Source organism: Solanum lycopersicum, chromosome 9, assembly GCF_036512215.1.
Source record: "Solanum lycopersicum chromosome 9, SLM_r2.1".
Lineage (NCBI taxonomy): Eukaryota > Viridiplantae > Streptophyta > Magnoliopsida > Solanales > Solanaceae > Solanum > Solanum lycopersicum.
Window position 1 is genome coordinate 68,916,042 of NC_090808.1, and position 16,449 is coordinate 68,932,490.

The following is a 16,449-nucleotide window of genomic DNA, read 5'->3' on the forward strand; positions in this document are numbered from 1 at the left end:
AAATTGCGACAAGTACTTCTAATAGTCTTGACAGTTAATATGAAATAAAGAAAGTATAATTGATTTAATGTTGGAGAAATAATTTGAAATACTTTAAATATGAATAACATGAGTAAAATATACATAAAATGGTCAATCATCTCTTAATTTTTTTAATTTGATAAAAATGGGCATATTTATAATATCACAAACAAAACGTGATGAAAAATAAAAACAAATGATTTGTAGAAAATGCATGATACTTAGATTTTACTCTTACTTTCGAGAGTTAGAAAGGCATGTAGTATATTTTAATGAAATTTCGAAATGCAAAAACCAAATATCTTGGATAGTACATTGGAATTTGGATACTTAGCTAAGCACATTTAATGAAACATAAGATTACATCTAGAAGTGGTGAAACATAAGTAATTTTATAATATCATTATAAAAATGGATCAAGGAAATAATTATAGATTTTTGGTTAAGAAATGACTATTTGACTCTCACGTCTCGAGAGTGAATAGTAATTAGGTCATACTCAGTAAATAACAATAACTTGGCATTAAAAAAAAAATTACAAGTAGCTATATAGATATAAATAATAAAATACTACATTAGTGAGTAATTAGAATTTGTTTTCTAGGAATAAGCCAAATTGGTCCTCCGACTTTTAGATATTTATACAATGGTCCTTGCATTTATGTTAGGGTTGAAATGCCAGCTAAAAATTGACTCAAATTTGTATAAAGAATCTCAAAACCATGTGAGACACACATGAGGAATTTATTACAAGTGTAAACACTGATCCTTGACTTACGTACTCTTATTCAACATTATACAACTAACGAACGGAATATGGTGGATTGATATAACTGATTAACTTTTAATTAGAGATTATATCAAATTTTGAGTTCTAAATATGAAAAGTATCATGTTGAGAACGAACGAACATTACAATATGTGATTCATTTTCATTAAAGTATAAAACTCAATCGTTAAAAATAAAGCATGAAAAGAGTATGATATAACAAATCTTATTTTTATAGAAATAAAGAGATTTTTCTAATAAATTTCGGTTCAAAAGAATAGTTTACGAAGCAAGATTTGCCAGAATATATGATAAGATACAAGGCAAATGAAATAAGTAGTAATAGATATATTGAAGAATAAGAGACTGTGAAATAGTTTATAAAAAAATAAAAAAAATGTTTAAGTTAATTAGAAATTACTATTGTTGATTTAATTGATCATTTGTCTACAAAAATAATGACTTTAAAAATGGAATTGAAAAGTCATTATCCTCTTGTTTTACTTCATTATTATTATCATTTTATGTTGTTGCTTTCCTTTTTCCTTATTTTATCTTTTAGTAATAATTTTTTTATATTTATTAGGAATATAAAGTGTACGACCGTTTGTGTGTCACCGACAAAATATTTTAAACTAGAATAGGCAATTCTAATTATTAATGATACACACCTATTTAATTAATGAAGGGTTATAAATGGTTTAGATCTAGGGTTATAATTTGGACATATTAAAAAAAAGTTCTATTATTTGTCATATTTTGTTATGTTTTTGGAACTATTATTCTTAATTGAAGTGCTAATAGAGCCTGCACAGAATAGCCAATAAATGTGTCAAAATCGATAAATCGACTATATATATTTTAACGTGAATCACATAAATTATATAGTAAGACATACATCAATATATACAAACCAAATTTAATGTCACGAAATATTTTATTTTATGTTTTTTATATTTACATTATTTGTTGATTTTGAAATTTTGAGAATTTATTGAGAGACTGAACCTTTAGGTATAGGCACATTCATCATCACAGTGCACTGGGAAATACAACGTGCATGTGCATGGGTAGTGAGTGACAACGTAGTTTACGTAACAAATTCATTGAACTAACTTTTAATTCTATGTATAATAATAATATTACTAAATATATTTTGCTGATTTTACAAAAATTGTCTTTTTATATCAAAGTTTCATATGGAACGGTTCGGCCAAAATTGTCAAGGCACTTGGTCAAAGTTTAAATCATATTAAGAAAATATTTAAGTAGCCTCTCAACCTATGTCCGAAATTCCAGAGACACACTTATACTATACTAAGGTTCTATTACCCCTCTGAACTTATTTTATATGTAATTTCCTACCCCTTTTTAGCCTACGTGGCACTAGTTCGAAAAAAAAATCAACCATCGTTGGGCCCACAAAATAGTGTCACGTAAGCTAAAAAGGGGTAAAAAAATATTAATAAAATAAGTTAAGGGGTAATAGGACCTTAGTATAGTATAAGTGTGTCTCTGAGATTTCGGGCATAGGTTGAGGAGTACTTGGGCATTATCCCAATCATATGAACTAACACTATAAGAGATATTGATGAACATGGTTTGTGATCGATTAATCGAACGTTTCTTATTAATTAGGTATTTTAGTCCCTTTTTATTGTAAATTTTCCGATCATACCAATCGTAGTTTCATTATTCTCATAGTTTCATGTCACCAAATAATTTTGTTATTATCTATTGTTTTTTTGTATTTCGGCTATATAATTACATTATTTTTTATTGTCTTGTTTGATCAATGTCGTGTAATTATTTTCCCTATTGTTTGTTATATATATATATATATGCTGTTTTTTTCGAAATTATTATGATATATGTTATTTGAATCGAGAGATTATCGATAACATCCTTATGAGATAACAGTAAATTAAAATATATTTATTTACTCTATACTTCACGAATTTTATTATGATATTATACTGAATATAATATTGTTATTATATAGTTGATTTTGAGCATGAGAGACTGCCAAATTAAATGTCTCCAAGTAAGAAGTGGAACTCATAACAAAATTGCATGTTACGTCGGTGTTGTTGACATTAAAATAAATACTATATACCAATTAGAGGAGAAAAGGCAAATTAAATGAAGGTTCACTTCATACACACATATACATCAACTTCACTTTTTATCACATGGAGGCAAAAAATTAATAGAACATTGAAGAAGGAGTTGTGGGAATAGAGATGGGGACCCTAGGGGGGTGGGGGGTGGGGAATATGGGGATTCAAGCCACTCAAAATATTATAAAAATTTAAAACAAATTAAAATTGTCAAATATACCTAAGTTGAGTTGTAAAGGTATCAAAGATACCTTGTTAAAATGAAAATCATACGAAGAATCAAGATTTTTTCTTAATAATCGAATACTTTTGTCAGTAAATAAATATCGATTAATTGAGTTTGTATCACAAAAAGAAGAGTGTATTGTAGCATATAAATAGCTTGTTCATATATAAATTCAATATTTTATCGTTTAGAACTTTATAATTTTTTTTAAAAATAATTTATTTTTTTAATCTTGAAAATTCAACTAACGTATATAGTTGAAAATCTTGAATTCTCTTTTAGGGGAAACACAATTCTAGTTAAAGATGGAGGAATTTTATCATCCGATCACAACTCTTAATGGAAGCCCATAAATATTTTAATTTCACGAATTAAGACAATTAATATTTTACTATTCAATTTTTGCTTTTATTAATAATGGATTATATCTTATCAAGAAATTGATTAATACCTATATTATACACTATGCAAAAGACAATTGAAAAAATAAAATTATAAGCCAACAGTACTACATTAAAGATTTGATCTATCATTTATTGTGTTAAATAAATAAATTGAATAATTAGAGTTAGGTCGACTTTAATTTGATGGGGCTAAGGTTGGCTCAATATTGGAATATAAAAGATATTAACTGTTTTGTTTTTATATTTTTGTACTTTTAGAATTTCACTTATTATATATGGCCTTATCTAACAAGTATGTACTATCCAATATGTACTAACTCTTAATGTCATTTTTAGCATTTAACATGATTATTTATACGATAGTGATGGTCAATAAGATAATTATAAATAAGAAAAATAGTTTGAAGCAGATTAATGATGTCTAGATTAATATGTTGATTTTACACATATATGTAGTACATGTATCATAAATAAATTAATGTACCTTAGAAATTCATTGAAGTGACTTATTCAAATGGAAATTAATACAAAGATGATTAATTTGATATGCTGTTTTTTTTTTCATTTTCAAAAATTTGAATTTAAGAACCTAGATATAATTGTGTCATATTTGAGTGATTACATGAATGTTAGGTTCAAAAGAAAAATCTGATAAATAGAGGAATTGACTGAAATCCATCTTTAAGTTTTTTTATTACCATTATTCCCTATTAGTTTTATAAATTCCCAAAATTTCTCATCTTCGTGCATCAAAGTATGTATCAATGCATCAGATTAATGTATCTCGCGCATCAGATTAGTATATCATGTATAAAATGTAATGTATCTTATTTAACGATTAATGTATCTCGCACATCAGATTAATGTATCAATGCTTATATTATTGTATCAGTTTGAAAATTTTTTGTAATTATAAATATATAAGATACAAATAGTAATTTCACTTTAAAAATATGTGATTTCAATCCTTGTTCTTTGATATTTTATGATAATTTTTCTTTGAGGAACCATAAGGTAAAAGTGGAGCTTTATTCATATATTAAAAATAGTTAAATGAAATAAAATAATGAAAAAAAGGAACCATAATTTCCATTTGCCTAGAAACATAATTTCGATGAATAGAATTATTTAATAAAATAGTTAAAATGCGAACAAATTAATCAATCATTACCGATCAAACACAAAGAAAGAAACACAAATTCTGATAAATTTGAAAAAAATATATAAAATCAATTGCAGATTTTATATTTTATTTTCCCTTCCTAATTTTAAATGCTGATCTTTATTATTACTCCTAGACCTTCTAAATAACCTTATCCAACTCAGGATATTTCAAATGATCATGATATTGACATATTGATGTCACTGGATTTATTTATTTATTGTTACTCACTTTTTATTTTATTTTTTTCCTAAAGTAAAATTGAAAAAGTTATTAATTAATTGATGCCCATTTCCTTGTCAATCATTGAATTAGATATGTGCCGACACTCTTAACGATGACCAATTTCAATCCTCTTCATATTAGAAAACAAAACAACAAATCATTATATAATAGTTCGATATTTAATTTATATTGATATCTGATTAAATTTAATTTAGAGAATAGGTAATGTGAGAGTAAACATAATCTATTGGACATAGTAGTATAGTGATATCAGATATGTATGTTTTTTTTTCTAAAACTATAATGTGACAAATTATTAATTAAATGAAATAAATAGAAGATGTGTTTGCTTTTAAAGGGTACCCCTACAAAGATTTAATTGAAGCCCACAGTTTTCATAGAATTTTTAGGGTTTTGAAAATAATGCATGGTCCTTATTTTTCTTGCTTTCACAACATTGATTTATGGTTGGTTGAGTGAGAGGTGGAGGGAGCCATATTAATTTTGACTTTCAAAGGGTTTGTTCGAAATAAAATATATTTATACGAACAGATTATTTATATAATTAAATATCAATATTATTGTTGTTGTAAGTTTCAATAATGATATTATCATCTTTTAATTTATTATTACAAAGTTAAATTAATGATATTAAAAATATTTATATAATATGATTTTTATATATACAATTTAACCAAATCCTTATCCTTTTAGCATAAAGTTGTGATGTAATTTTCATTGGGACTACCCTATATACTATTCTGAGTAATTGGACTACCTTGTCGTCCTAAATGTGCAAGTAGACAAGTTGGAAGTACAAATATTTAATTATTCTATCTTTTACGATTTTTGTTTGATCATAAAATTTTATTTTATTTATTAGTTAGTATTACTGTTTAATTATGAAAATTTTAAATTTAGTTTAATTTTTTTTTATTTTTTACTAATATTTATCATTTACATTGGAGCTCGACTAAAGACCTCCTAACAAAGACGAGTACGTATTGACAGAGACTCAAATTCGAGATCTTTGTTTAAGAATGAAGAGTACTTACACTCCATCACAATTCTTATCTAAAGTCATATTTCATTTTATTTAAAAAAAATTATATTTATATATACATATACTAACTACATGTTAACTTCATTCTTCTTCTTTTTATATATATTTTAATTTAATATTTTTAGAAATAAGAATCATTAATCGTGGTAGACATGACATGTTCTCTCTTTCTTTTTCTTTGTTGAGTAAAACCAAAATAATAATTATGATAATTAACACTGAAAATCATAAAGGTGGTAGTAGTATATTCAAAGCTTCAATTTTTGCATTTGTTTTTCTACATTTAATTTATTCTTTCTTTTTAGATTATATTTGCAAATGGACAACTTAGGATTTGCAGGAGTAGGACGATAAAATTCTATGAAACAACTAATTAATGAGAACTGACAAAAAAAAAAAAACAATGGGACATTGTATCAGTAAAACATGTTACATATGCAATATAATAATCCAGAGTGTCTACCTCAAATAAAATTAACGGATTGTATCAATTGGTTATGTCGAATTATATAAAATTTATGAAAGTTAAGTAATTTAATGAGCTAAGAATGCTTGTCAATAATTACAATTACGTGTTATTTTGTTCGTTTCATCTTAGTTATTATGTTTTGTATTTTAAATATATATTATTGACTTAATTTAAATAATATATGTCATTTAATTTTTAAATAATTTATAAATTTTAAATTTTGAATCTGTTTTTCCGTTTATACGAAGGATGAGGGCACCCCTGAGCTATAAGGACAAACCAAAATCCACAGCGATTCATTTGTCCTTAAATGTGCAAGTGGACTAGCTACTTGAACACCAAAGTCTTCAAAGACACACACTGTATACTCCACTTATCAATATCTCTCGAAACGAATTCAGTATTTAAATTTTATCGTAAGTATTTTATAATTTATTTGATTTTTTCGATTCATAACATATTCCTTGAACTTCATATGTGTGTGTAGGGTTTGAGGTTATATTTACAATTTGCATTGAACCTCAATTTAAAACTTCAATTTCATATTAAAAAAATTCAACTTACGAAATAAAAACGATTCTACATCCAAAAATTGATCAAAAGCTTCTAATTAAAAATTAAAAAAAAAAAGATTTATCACTCAAATACAATTTTTATTAGTCGAAGAAAATGAGTTGACGTAGTAAGAAATGTCGTTTCATTAGGTAAATATAAATTTTAAGAAAAAAGCCAAACGACAAAAGTAGGATGTCCAAATTCCTTTTTGCTATATATTTATATATTCTTATATCACCTACTATATCATTTTATTTTGTTTTTATGACCTATATAATTATTTAATTTTTTTTATAACCTATCATTACTATACACACGTCCATGAAAAAAAATGTCGGTAGAGAACTATAGTCCACAAGATACTTTTATTGAAACTTATGGGGTTTTAATGTAATTTCATGAACTATAAGTTGTGTATGTATAATTGAATTACATTCCCTACACATTGACCCCACACGTTTATAAATGTGATAGACACGTCCCATCCTATTTTTTTGTTTTGTTTCTTCAAATAGATTTTTCTCATTATTTAATTATGTTTTGTCACTTAAAGAAATCGAACACAACAATAACATACCTAGTGAAAATTTTCATTACGTAAGATCTGAGTATGATAGGTTTCACGCAAATTTTATATCGTAGAGATAGATAAAATGTTTTAGATCTTGTGACACCTTATCTAAGTTAATGAAGTCTTACATCGGCCTAAATATGAGAGAAATATATTTAATATATAAACAAGCAGGTCATACAAATTAGTGATGTGATTTAAAGTCGTATGAATTTAGACCCAGAGTGGATAATATCACTAGTTATTACAAAATAACTTGTGGCTAGTAAATTTTTTGATAATATATATTGTAGGTTCATCATCATTAAATAGAATAATTAGTGGTGAATCTTAATTAGACTTACAATCAGCTATTCAACACATATAATTGAGAGAGAAAATGATTGAAATTGTAATTTGTTGACTAATTAAGAGTTGAATTTTAGGGCTTAAATATTTTATTTTTATAAACTTATGTTCCAAACTTTATTTTCCACGACATGGAGAAGACTACGTATATGTTGACTTTTGTTACTAATATTGTTAATTGATTGAAATACTCACGTATTATTTTTTTTTCAAATTTTCATCATTTTATTCCAATATTAAGTAAACTTTGCTTCTTTTATTAAATTGGTTAAGCATCAGGTGTCTCATTCCCGTCATGTTTAATAGATGAAGATAATATTTATTTTTCAATTTCAATTTTGTACGATTGTTATCCACTAATTTTTTTAATAATCACTTAGATTTAATATGTTCAATTTAGCTACAACACAGTGTTTAGAGTCTAACGATATCGATGGAAATCTCTCATAATAATGAGTGTGAGTTCGATTCTCGTTAATCCGATAAGTGTGAGTTCGACTCTCGTTAATCCGTTCTTCCCCTCTATTGGTCCCTATGTAATAAAAAATAAGAAAAATGTTTAACTTAAAAAAAAGAAAAAAACCTAATAAATATCAATATCTCAAATAACATTTATTTTATTTTGGTATATATATGGATCAAAATGTCAATATTTTAGTATTTAAGAGGACTCATTAGCAATAATTTCAATATTTAGTAAAAATGTCATTTTAGTTTGTTATGTATCTTATTTATGTTTTTATTATTTATTTTTATTTAAAGAATACAATTATTTAATAACAAAGAGGAGAAAATTAAGGGGGGAATTATTTCAAAAAAAAGACAAGCATCCTTAAATTTCTCATCAGTTATATTTTCAAATAAAATTTAAATTTTGTTTTTTTTTTCTCCAGAATTTTTGCGTTTTTAAAATTATATTCATTCCACAATATATTCTATTTATATTTATTATAATTTTTTATTAGTTTGTATTCATTCCAATAGGTATGCCGAATTTATCTATATAGTCATTTAAGAAATATATTTGTATTTTCATATATTTTTTCCCTATATAGTTATTTTTTTCTTCAAAAATCTTGTATGTATTCATTTCAATATGTATTTTATTTGTATTTCTATTTATTCTAGTTTTTATTTAGAATTTTGTATAATAATATATAAAATACAAAAAATTAGTATGATGAAAAAGTGAATGAAATATAAAATTGAAAAGAAATAATTGAACATTTGGTGTACTCATTCTTAAATAAAATACATAACTAGTTGACATACCTTTAGAATAAATACAAATTAAAAAAAAATGTCAAATTCAGTTGACATACCTTTATTAGTTTGTATTCATTCCAATATGTATGTCAAAAATAAAATGTAGCTATTTAAGAAATACATTTGTATTCGTATATATTTTTCACTGTGTATTTATTTTTCTTTTCAAAATCTTGTTTCATTTTCTTAGTCGTATTTATTCTAATATGTCTATTATTTGTATTTGTATTCGAAGACAAATAAACTAATAGAAAGTTGTTCTTCTTATAAATAAAATACATAACTAGTTGACATACATTTGGATGAATACAAATTAAGGACAAATACAAGATTCATAAACCATGCAACATGAAATTTTTAATAAATACAAATATTGATAGTATACATAGTGATTTGAATACAAATTAAGAAAGCATACCAAATTCTAAAAAGGAACTATAAATACAAAACAAACTAATAGAAAATTGTTCGACAACTATCCGATCTTCGTCGTCTTTTTCAAGATCCTCACGAGTAGACAAAGATTCTACATTTGCGTTCTAAATTTGAGGAAGGTTTTGCACACCAATGAGTCTTGTAAATGTTCTTACCCTCTTTCTTCCCTCATTTTAGCAGCGGATCATACATTATACATTATTTGTTAAGTAATAAATAAATTAAAGGATGAAAAATCACCAGAAATTGGTTGATTAAGATGAATACCTCTAGTAAGCCTCTTAGATTCAGCCATTGAAGAGTAAATCAGAAATTGAAAAATACAAACAACATTTTTTTAAGATTTAAACAAAAATAAAATTAGAAAAGAAATCTGAATATAGGATAAAGATTAGAGATACCTTAATCAAAGGGATTCTTGTTGATTCAATTTTGGATTAAAAAAACAATCAAAATATATGGCAAAAAAATATTTACAACTTGAATGTTGGAGGAAAAATCAGAAAAGATAACCATGAGAGAGAGAAAAAATTAAATGGGAAAGAGAATTAACAATTTGAAAAGATAAATATGAGAGAGAATGATTTATTTATTTTTTTAAAAAAATATATAGAATTAATTGAAAAAGAGAGATAAAATAGGAAGAAAATTGGGACACATAAATTTTTTAAAATAATGACATTTTTGACATTATTGCTAATATTTATTAAGTATGGATATTTTTACTAAATATGTTATTTATTTTGATTAGTTTACTAATTTTTCCATATATATATATGTGTGTGTTTTTAGTGATGTAATTGGATAATAAAGGAATATCTAAAATCCAAGTACACAAAAGGCCCACCCACATGCAATGGATTAATAAGTCAATACTTTGAGTTGCTATCATCTTCTTAACGTATTTCTTATCTCAAAGTCACATTCGACTTTTTTGAAATTAAAAAAAAAGAGACAAAAAGTATTTTTAGTTACCAAGATCTCAACTATCATAATCATCTTATGTACTGTTTTCCACCCTACAAACTCTTGATAAATTCCATGAGATAGTAGTAAAATTGGAGGAAAACAGCTAACTTGAAAATGAGGTTGAGATGGTTCGGATATATGAACAGAAGATATAGAAATGTCTTAATCAGGTTGTGTACTGAGAGGTAGAGAAACGCTAAAAAAGTATGTGACTAGTGATTACATAGGACATGACACATATGTAATTTATCGTAGACGTGACCCTATATGAGGATATGGAGTAAATATAAATAGATAGTTTATAGTCGAGTACGGTCTATTCCTCTTATTGGCATATAACTATTATGACTAGCTCTCACTACCTTGTTGTTGTGACCGCGTGTTCTTTTCTTGCTTCTTCGGTTTTCGTAATCTTTTACGTTGTTATTATTAGTTTTTACATTATATTCTTAATTATACATGACTTTTTTACTGTTGTATTTCCCTTTTATATTGTTTGATATGCTTTATCTTAATTCTTACGTGATGATGATCTATCGGAAACCACATCTCTATCCTCACAAGGTAGGAGTAAAACGAACATATTACCCTCTTCAGAACCCACTTATGGAATTTCGTTGAATATGGGCTATATAATGACGACGGGGTAAACTCATGAATTGGGGCGGGCCACCACCACATGACCCAGGGAATTTATTACCAGGCCCAACCCAAATTAGATATATAAGGTATGGATTGGGCCTGTGTCACATAGTAGGTCCAAACATAAAATACTCTTGAGAGATTTTTTGCTTGATTAGTGATCAAGATGAGCATATAAATGGAAGTATTTATGCAAATAGTCACTTCATGTTTATGATAGGTGTATAAAAACTTGCATCAAAGCAAAAAACCTGCTGGTCAACGAACACGAGATATCGAGTAAATCTGTCAGGCAAAGTTAAATAACAATAGGCTCATAGTAAACGTTGTAGCTGAAGGTTCGAACCTGAGATCATTAGATTGTTACTCATATATGCCTCAACCACTCGATCATTCTCTCGGAGACACGTCTCCTGTTTTTCCATTTACTTTCTTTCAAATATGAGAGAAGAGAATACCTTGTAGAACGGAAGGATTGAAGAAGAATCAAGCCTCACATAAGTAAAGTTTCGAGCTCTATTCAAACATCAAGGCTGCACTCTTACCATTGAACCAAAGCCCCGGGGGCTATTACATTGTAAGAATCATGTAGAGGGTTTATCTATTTTACAACAGCAGCATTACCTAGAACGCTTTAACTTATAATGAGGTTTTATAATTATGATTTCAGTAACAATTACTTGCACAGCAATGTGAGACATGGAACTTAACTACATAGTAGAAATGAATGAATAGCTTCCATGGACAAAGCTCGAGTAGAGCTTACTTTCTGATTAATGAAGTTCAAGCTGCATTTCTTCTCAGCGACCAAAGTAACAAGATCCTTCACCGGCCAAAGAACCTATCTTCACTCTTTGTTATCAACAATCTCCGGAAGGCTCTGCAGTGCCTGTGATGGAAAAAGATATTCATACCAACAGGGGAGAAAGAGAAAAGAATATGAAATGGTGATTGAACAATGATTCTTGCCACTGACCTGATATAAGTACCAGGAAACAAAGGCATCTGTAGCAGCATAATGTAGTTGGTCCCTAGATAACACATTAGCCTCCCAATTCCCCAACCTGATATTACTTGGCTTTGGGAGCTGCAATGAATTAAAAAAATCAGTTGAATCTCACACTTAATTGGAAGAAGAACAACTGGAAAGATTTGGAGGACATTGAAGCACAACATAGTTAATGTAGTAAGAAAAAATTTGTTCAGCAAGATTTACATTCACTTCAAGATTCCAAAGCTTCCAATTCAGAAAAATTAAAGGTTGATTGAAAATGTCGGGTCATGAAAAGGATTAGGAAAAGGAGGAGCAAAGCAACACCGTAAGGTCCTCCGTGATGACATTCAGGGTATACATAAAGCCACCCATTAGGCATTTGGCACATTGAGGAGACTCGTGGGATGCTCAAGATCTACTTTGGAGAGAGAATGTGTTTCCTGATGCTGTTACTTACAGTGAGCATGCTAGGAGGAAGACGGTGACTGGCACGGATGTTATGTATTCCCTCAAGAGACAGGACAGGACTGTACGGTTTTGGGGGTTGAGAGGAGATTTGGTTCTGTCCTTAGTTTTGTCTGCAAAGGTCTCTCTGTCAAGAAAAGCACAATAGTTATCTTAATGGTTGGTAATGAATATAGTTTTTGTTTGGGTGGTGGCAGTTCCAATCTTGTGTAATAATGAATATAGTTCTACTGTAGTAGTACCAGTACTTTTGTCATTTGAGATTTGGTGGACTCTTGTTTCAGAATTTCTAAAATTTGCTCCAATTCAGTATATACTACTGACTGATTCAAAAAAAAAAAAATAGATTTTACATTCTAATATGCACATATGTATAGCAGTCAGCAATGAGGTAGCATTTCAACTTGGTCTCTTCTTTAAAAGTTGCCAAGTTTGAAGTTCTTTTATAGTTTTTATAGACCTTAACAATTCAACTAAAAAACCTCGAGTCTATAGATACGAAACTGACTAGAACAGTCAAGAAACTAGTCTCGGATTACCCCTTTACCCCCTCCCTGACCCCTGGGGTCAGGGATCTCAAAAGCAGAAAGGAAAAGCAGAAACTAAAAGACCTGCTTGGCAAGAAGCTTCTCAGTTAATGATGCTAGACTCCACTTCTTGGGATCATCAAGCTTTTTGTTGGCAAGTTCGGAAAGATCTTCCAAAGCCTTCACAGATACATTGTGATCTTGGCGAACTTTGAAAGCATCATTTGCAATGCAAACACCCACCTAGGTTTGTTCGAACACCATAAAGTTAAGAAACCACATCCTATTATAATTCATTGTTTGATTAATGTTACCAGAAAAAGCAAACAAATGCCAACCTTCACAACAGTTGGATCCTCAAGAAGAGATTGCAGAGTTTGAGGGATTCCGGAGTGGATGATATGCAAAACATAACAATTACCCTTGTCACCACATATCTGCATAACAGCAGCCTTCCCAGGTGGCACACCTGAAGAGAACACCTATTATTCTGTAATCACTGTAACTTACAACATTCCACTTAACACAAGTAAAATGAAGCAGAAAATCCATTTAATTACGGATGTGATAACTAAAACAAAAGGTCGGGGGGGTTATATTCGCCTACTTATAGACTAAAGAGCATGTCTAAACAACTAGAGCATGAGTGCAAGAAGTGAAGCCAAACAGGAACATACAAAAGAATAATCTCTCAATAATATATTTTAGGAGAAATTTTATATAGAGAAAAGAAGTCTTTCTAATCACCACAAGTATACTAAGAAACTCTTGGTAGACATATCTACTAAAGATGCAGATGTAATCACTAAGATGCATGCAGTGACTTATGCCTGTTTTCTCAAAATATCTTTGTCGTCAACATATTCTGGATGTACTTTTCATGACTTTTGTCTATACACTCTGATTGCTCCAAGAAAACAACAGCAGATAAAGTTACATGATTTAGAAGATCCATATATCCAACCCCAACTAGCTCGAGATGAAGCATAGTAGTGGTTGTTGAAGTTTTAAAGATAACACAAGATCAAGTAAGTTCCGCAACATCAAGTATGAACTATCAAACTTCACCAGGTGTCAAAACAAACAATGTAACCTTTTGACCTTGTGGGATGATTCTTCAACAAATGTCACATTTTATAACTTATAACATTCCATTTAACACCCCCTCAATTAAGCTTAGTATAGTAAAAAGCTAAAGAAAGAGAATAAATGCAAAAGCTACTAAATCGAAAGACTGATAGGATTGTAGAACTACTCAAGAATTCTGATTATAGTTCTCATATTTCAGACAGTAGTGAAACTATTTATTCGAAACATTGAACTGACCTCTTCTAAAAGTGGGCTTCCATTCAATGTCAAATCCAAGAGCAACATTCCCTTCTTTCCTCTTCTTTTCCTCAACAAAATTTAACAGCTCTACTGCAGATTTCTCCACCTCGTTAATAGTTCTGCTGTATATAACACGTCCTTTAAAGGACATTTCCGGGTATTGCATCACTATCTTAGCTGCTACATCAAAAAACAAAAACAAAAACGAGGACATTAAAATCCTTTAACAAACTAGCAACCATTTATAATAGACAACATAAACAATTTATGACTACTAAAAGCTCGAGAGACAATTTTTTTGGAGCAGTAAAACAGTATCCCAAACTGTGTTCCTCCATTCAGTTTACCTAGCTTATTCTAAGTACTCACCTAAAAAGGGTAAATAGTGTGCAGGCTTGATTCTCATTATATCGAATTCATAATAAATGTTCGCTAGCATATCGATCCATTAATTCACTAAAATGGAAATTAGCCTAAGATTTACCATAAACCTAAAAAATTAAATCTTTAGATGAAAAAACAAAATACTAATACCACACCTAAATTGTTTCCCTTCTGAATTTACTTTCTGGTGTTCAAATATCTAAAACTATTAAACACAGAACTAAGTTATTTTCTCACTATAGATATTTCATATAATTTACTTGATTTCTACTATTTCTTTATGACTGTGGTGTTTGTCCAGCTTTCACTCACCTCGACTAATTTCGTGGATAACTTCACCTCCCACCAGTAACATCCCTGATTAACAATTTACTACAATTTGGCAAATAGAGCTAAAATTTAAAAAAAAAAAACTAGTTACACAAGAAAATAACTTCTTTCATGGATAGTAATTAACAATTTACTACAATTTGGCAAACAGATAGGAGAAACCGTCACCTTGATTAGAAGAACGAGAGGAATAGCTACACCGAGACTGATTTCTAGTGCAAGGAGACAACAATGACGAATCGGAAACCTCATTTTGTTGATGATATACAAAAAGAGATGCCGGCAATTTCCGGCGACTTTTCCGACGGGATTCTTCGCCGGCGGCGACTACAGAATCGCTTTTTCTCTTGGTAGCTGATTCAAATGCAGCATCTATCTCTTGGAGTTCTTCCTCTGTAAAAGGTCGATCCCAATCGTCTAATTCGCCGGAGATCGGAGTTCCCATTTTCGCTAAATGAGTACAAAACTGATTTTTCTTTTCTTTTTTTTTTTGGCAGCAAAAAATAGCGGCACTTTTGAGCTTTGATTTTTTAGTTTTTTTATTTGTATTGTACTCCCTAAAAGTTTTTTACTATGGTTTGATTGACCCATTATCTATTTGAAAATTACACTTTTTACCCACAAATCTCAGAGATACAAATAGTCAACCTTAATTAATTTGGAACGAATAATATTAAACAATAACTATATTACGCCACAATTTCGAGTAAGTTGAGGTCAGCTATAAAAATCTCCACGTGACCATATAGCTTTATTTAAGCTTGTATCAAAACTATCCCTACTAATAACAAACGATTGCTCGTGATTTGAACATGTCGAATCACTTCGAACGGATCTATTGCAAATCCATTTCTTGGCCTCATATGAAAAACTGAAGCATTTTATCTATTGATAGATGAAGAATCACGAAAGATCAAAGGCTATATAAAATAAATATTTATTACTGTATGTCAAATTATGTATGACATACCCTTTATACATATGATACAACAAACATTTGTTGAATCACACATATTAATACTAAATTAATATTTCCAACATAACAAATCGAAATAAAATTACTTAATGTGGGCTATTAGCTGCAACAAGTTTAAGAATTTCTAAAGGAATATGAATAAATTTAACCAAAGCATTACGTGCATTAGCAACCTCAGCAATATGATTATCAACATAAT

General features: G+C 28.7%; 1 protein-coding gene across 2 annotated transcripts; it reads right to left on the reverse strand.

The window, feature by feature from the left end:
• Window positions 1–11,764: 11,764 nt before the first annotated feature.
• On the reverse strand, window positions 11,765–15,809 carry LOC101247661 (3'-5' exonuclease). Of its 2 annotated transcripts, none has more exons than XM_010328564.4 (6): window positions 15,443–15,809; window positions 14,558–14,737; window positions 13,570–13,700; window positions 13,316–13,474; window positions 12,222–12,332; window positions 11,765–12,134 (listed from the first exon to the last, which is right to left on the reverse strand). In XM_010328564.4, exons 1-6 carry the CDS (start codon window positions 15,717–15,719, stop codon window positions 12,093–12,095), a joined length of 900 nt encoding a protein of 299 aa, XP_010326866.1. In that variant the 5' UTR covers window positions 15,720–15,809; the 3' UTR covers window positions 11,765–12,092. The 2 variants fall into 2 exon arrangements, with proteins under 2 accessions (XP_010326866.1, XP_004247884.1); XM_004247836.5 differs by having other exon boundaries at window positions 14,558–14,740; window positions 15,443–15,784.
• Window positions 15,810–16,449: the final 640 nt, after the last annotated feature.

Coding starts and splice junctions, on each gene's coding strand:
- LOC101247661 (XM_004247836.5), bottom strand. CDS start 15,719: ATGGGAACTCCGATCTCCGGCGAATTAGACGATTGGGATCGACCTTTT. Junction 13,701..14,557: donor GAAGCCCACTTTTAGAAGAG/GTCAGTTCAATG, acceptor TGTTCTCTTCAG/GTGTGCCACCTGGGAAGGCT. Junction 13,475..13,569: donor AGGATCCAACTGTTGTGAAG/GTTGGCATTTGT, acceptor GAACAAACCTAG/GTGGGTGTTTGCATTGCAAA.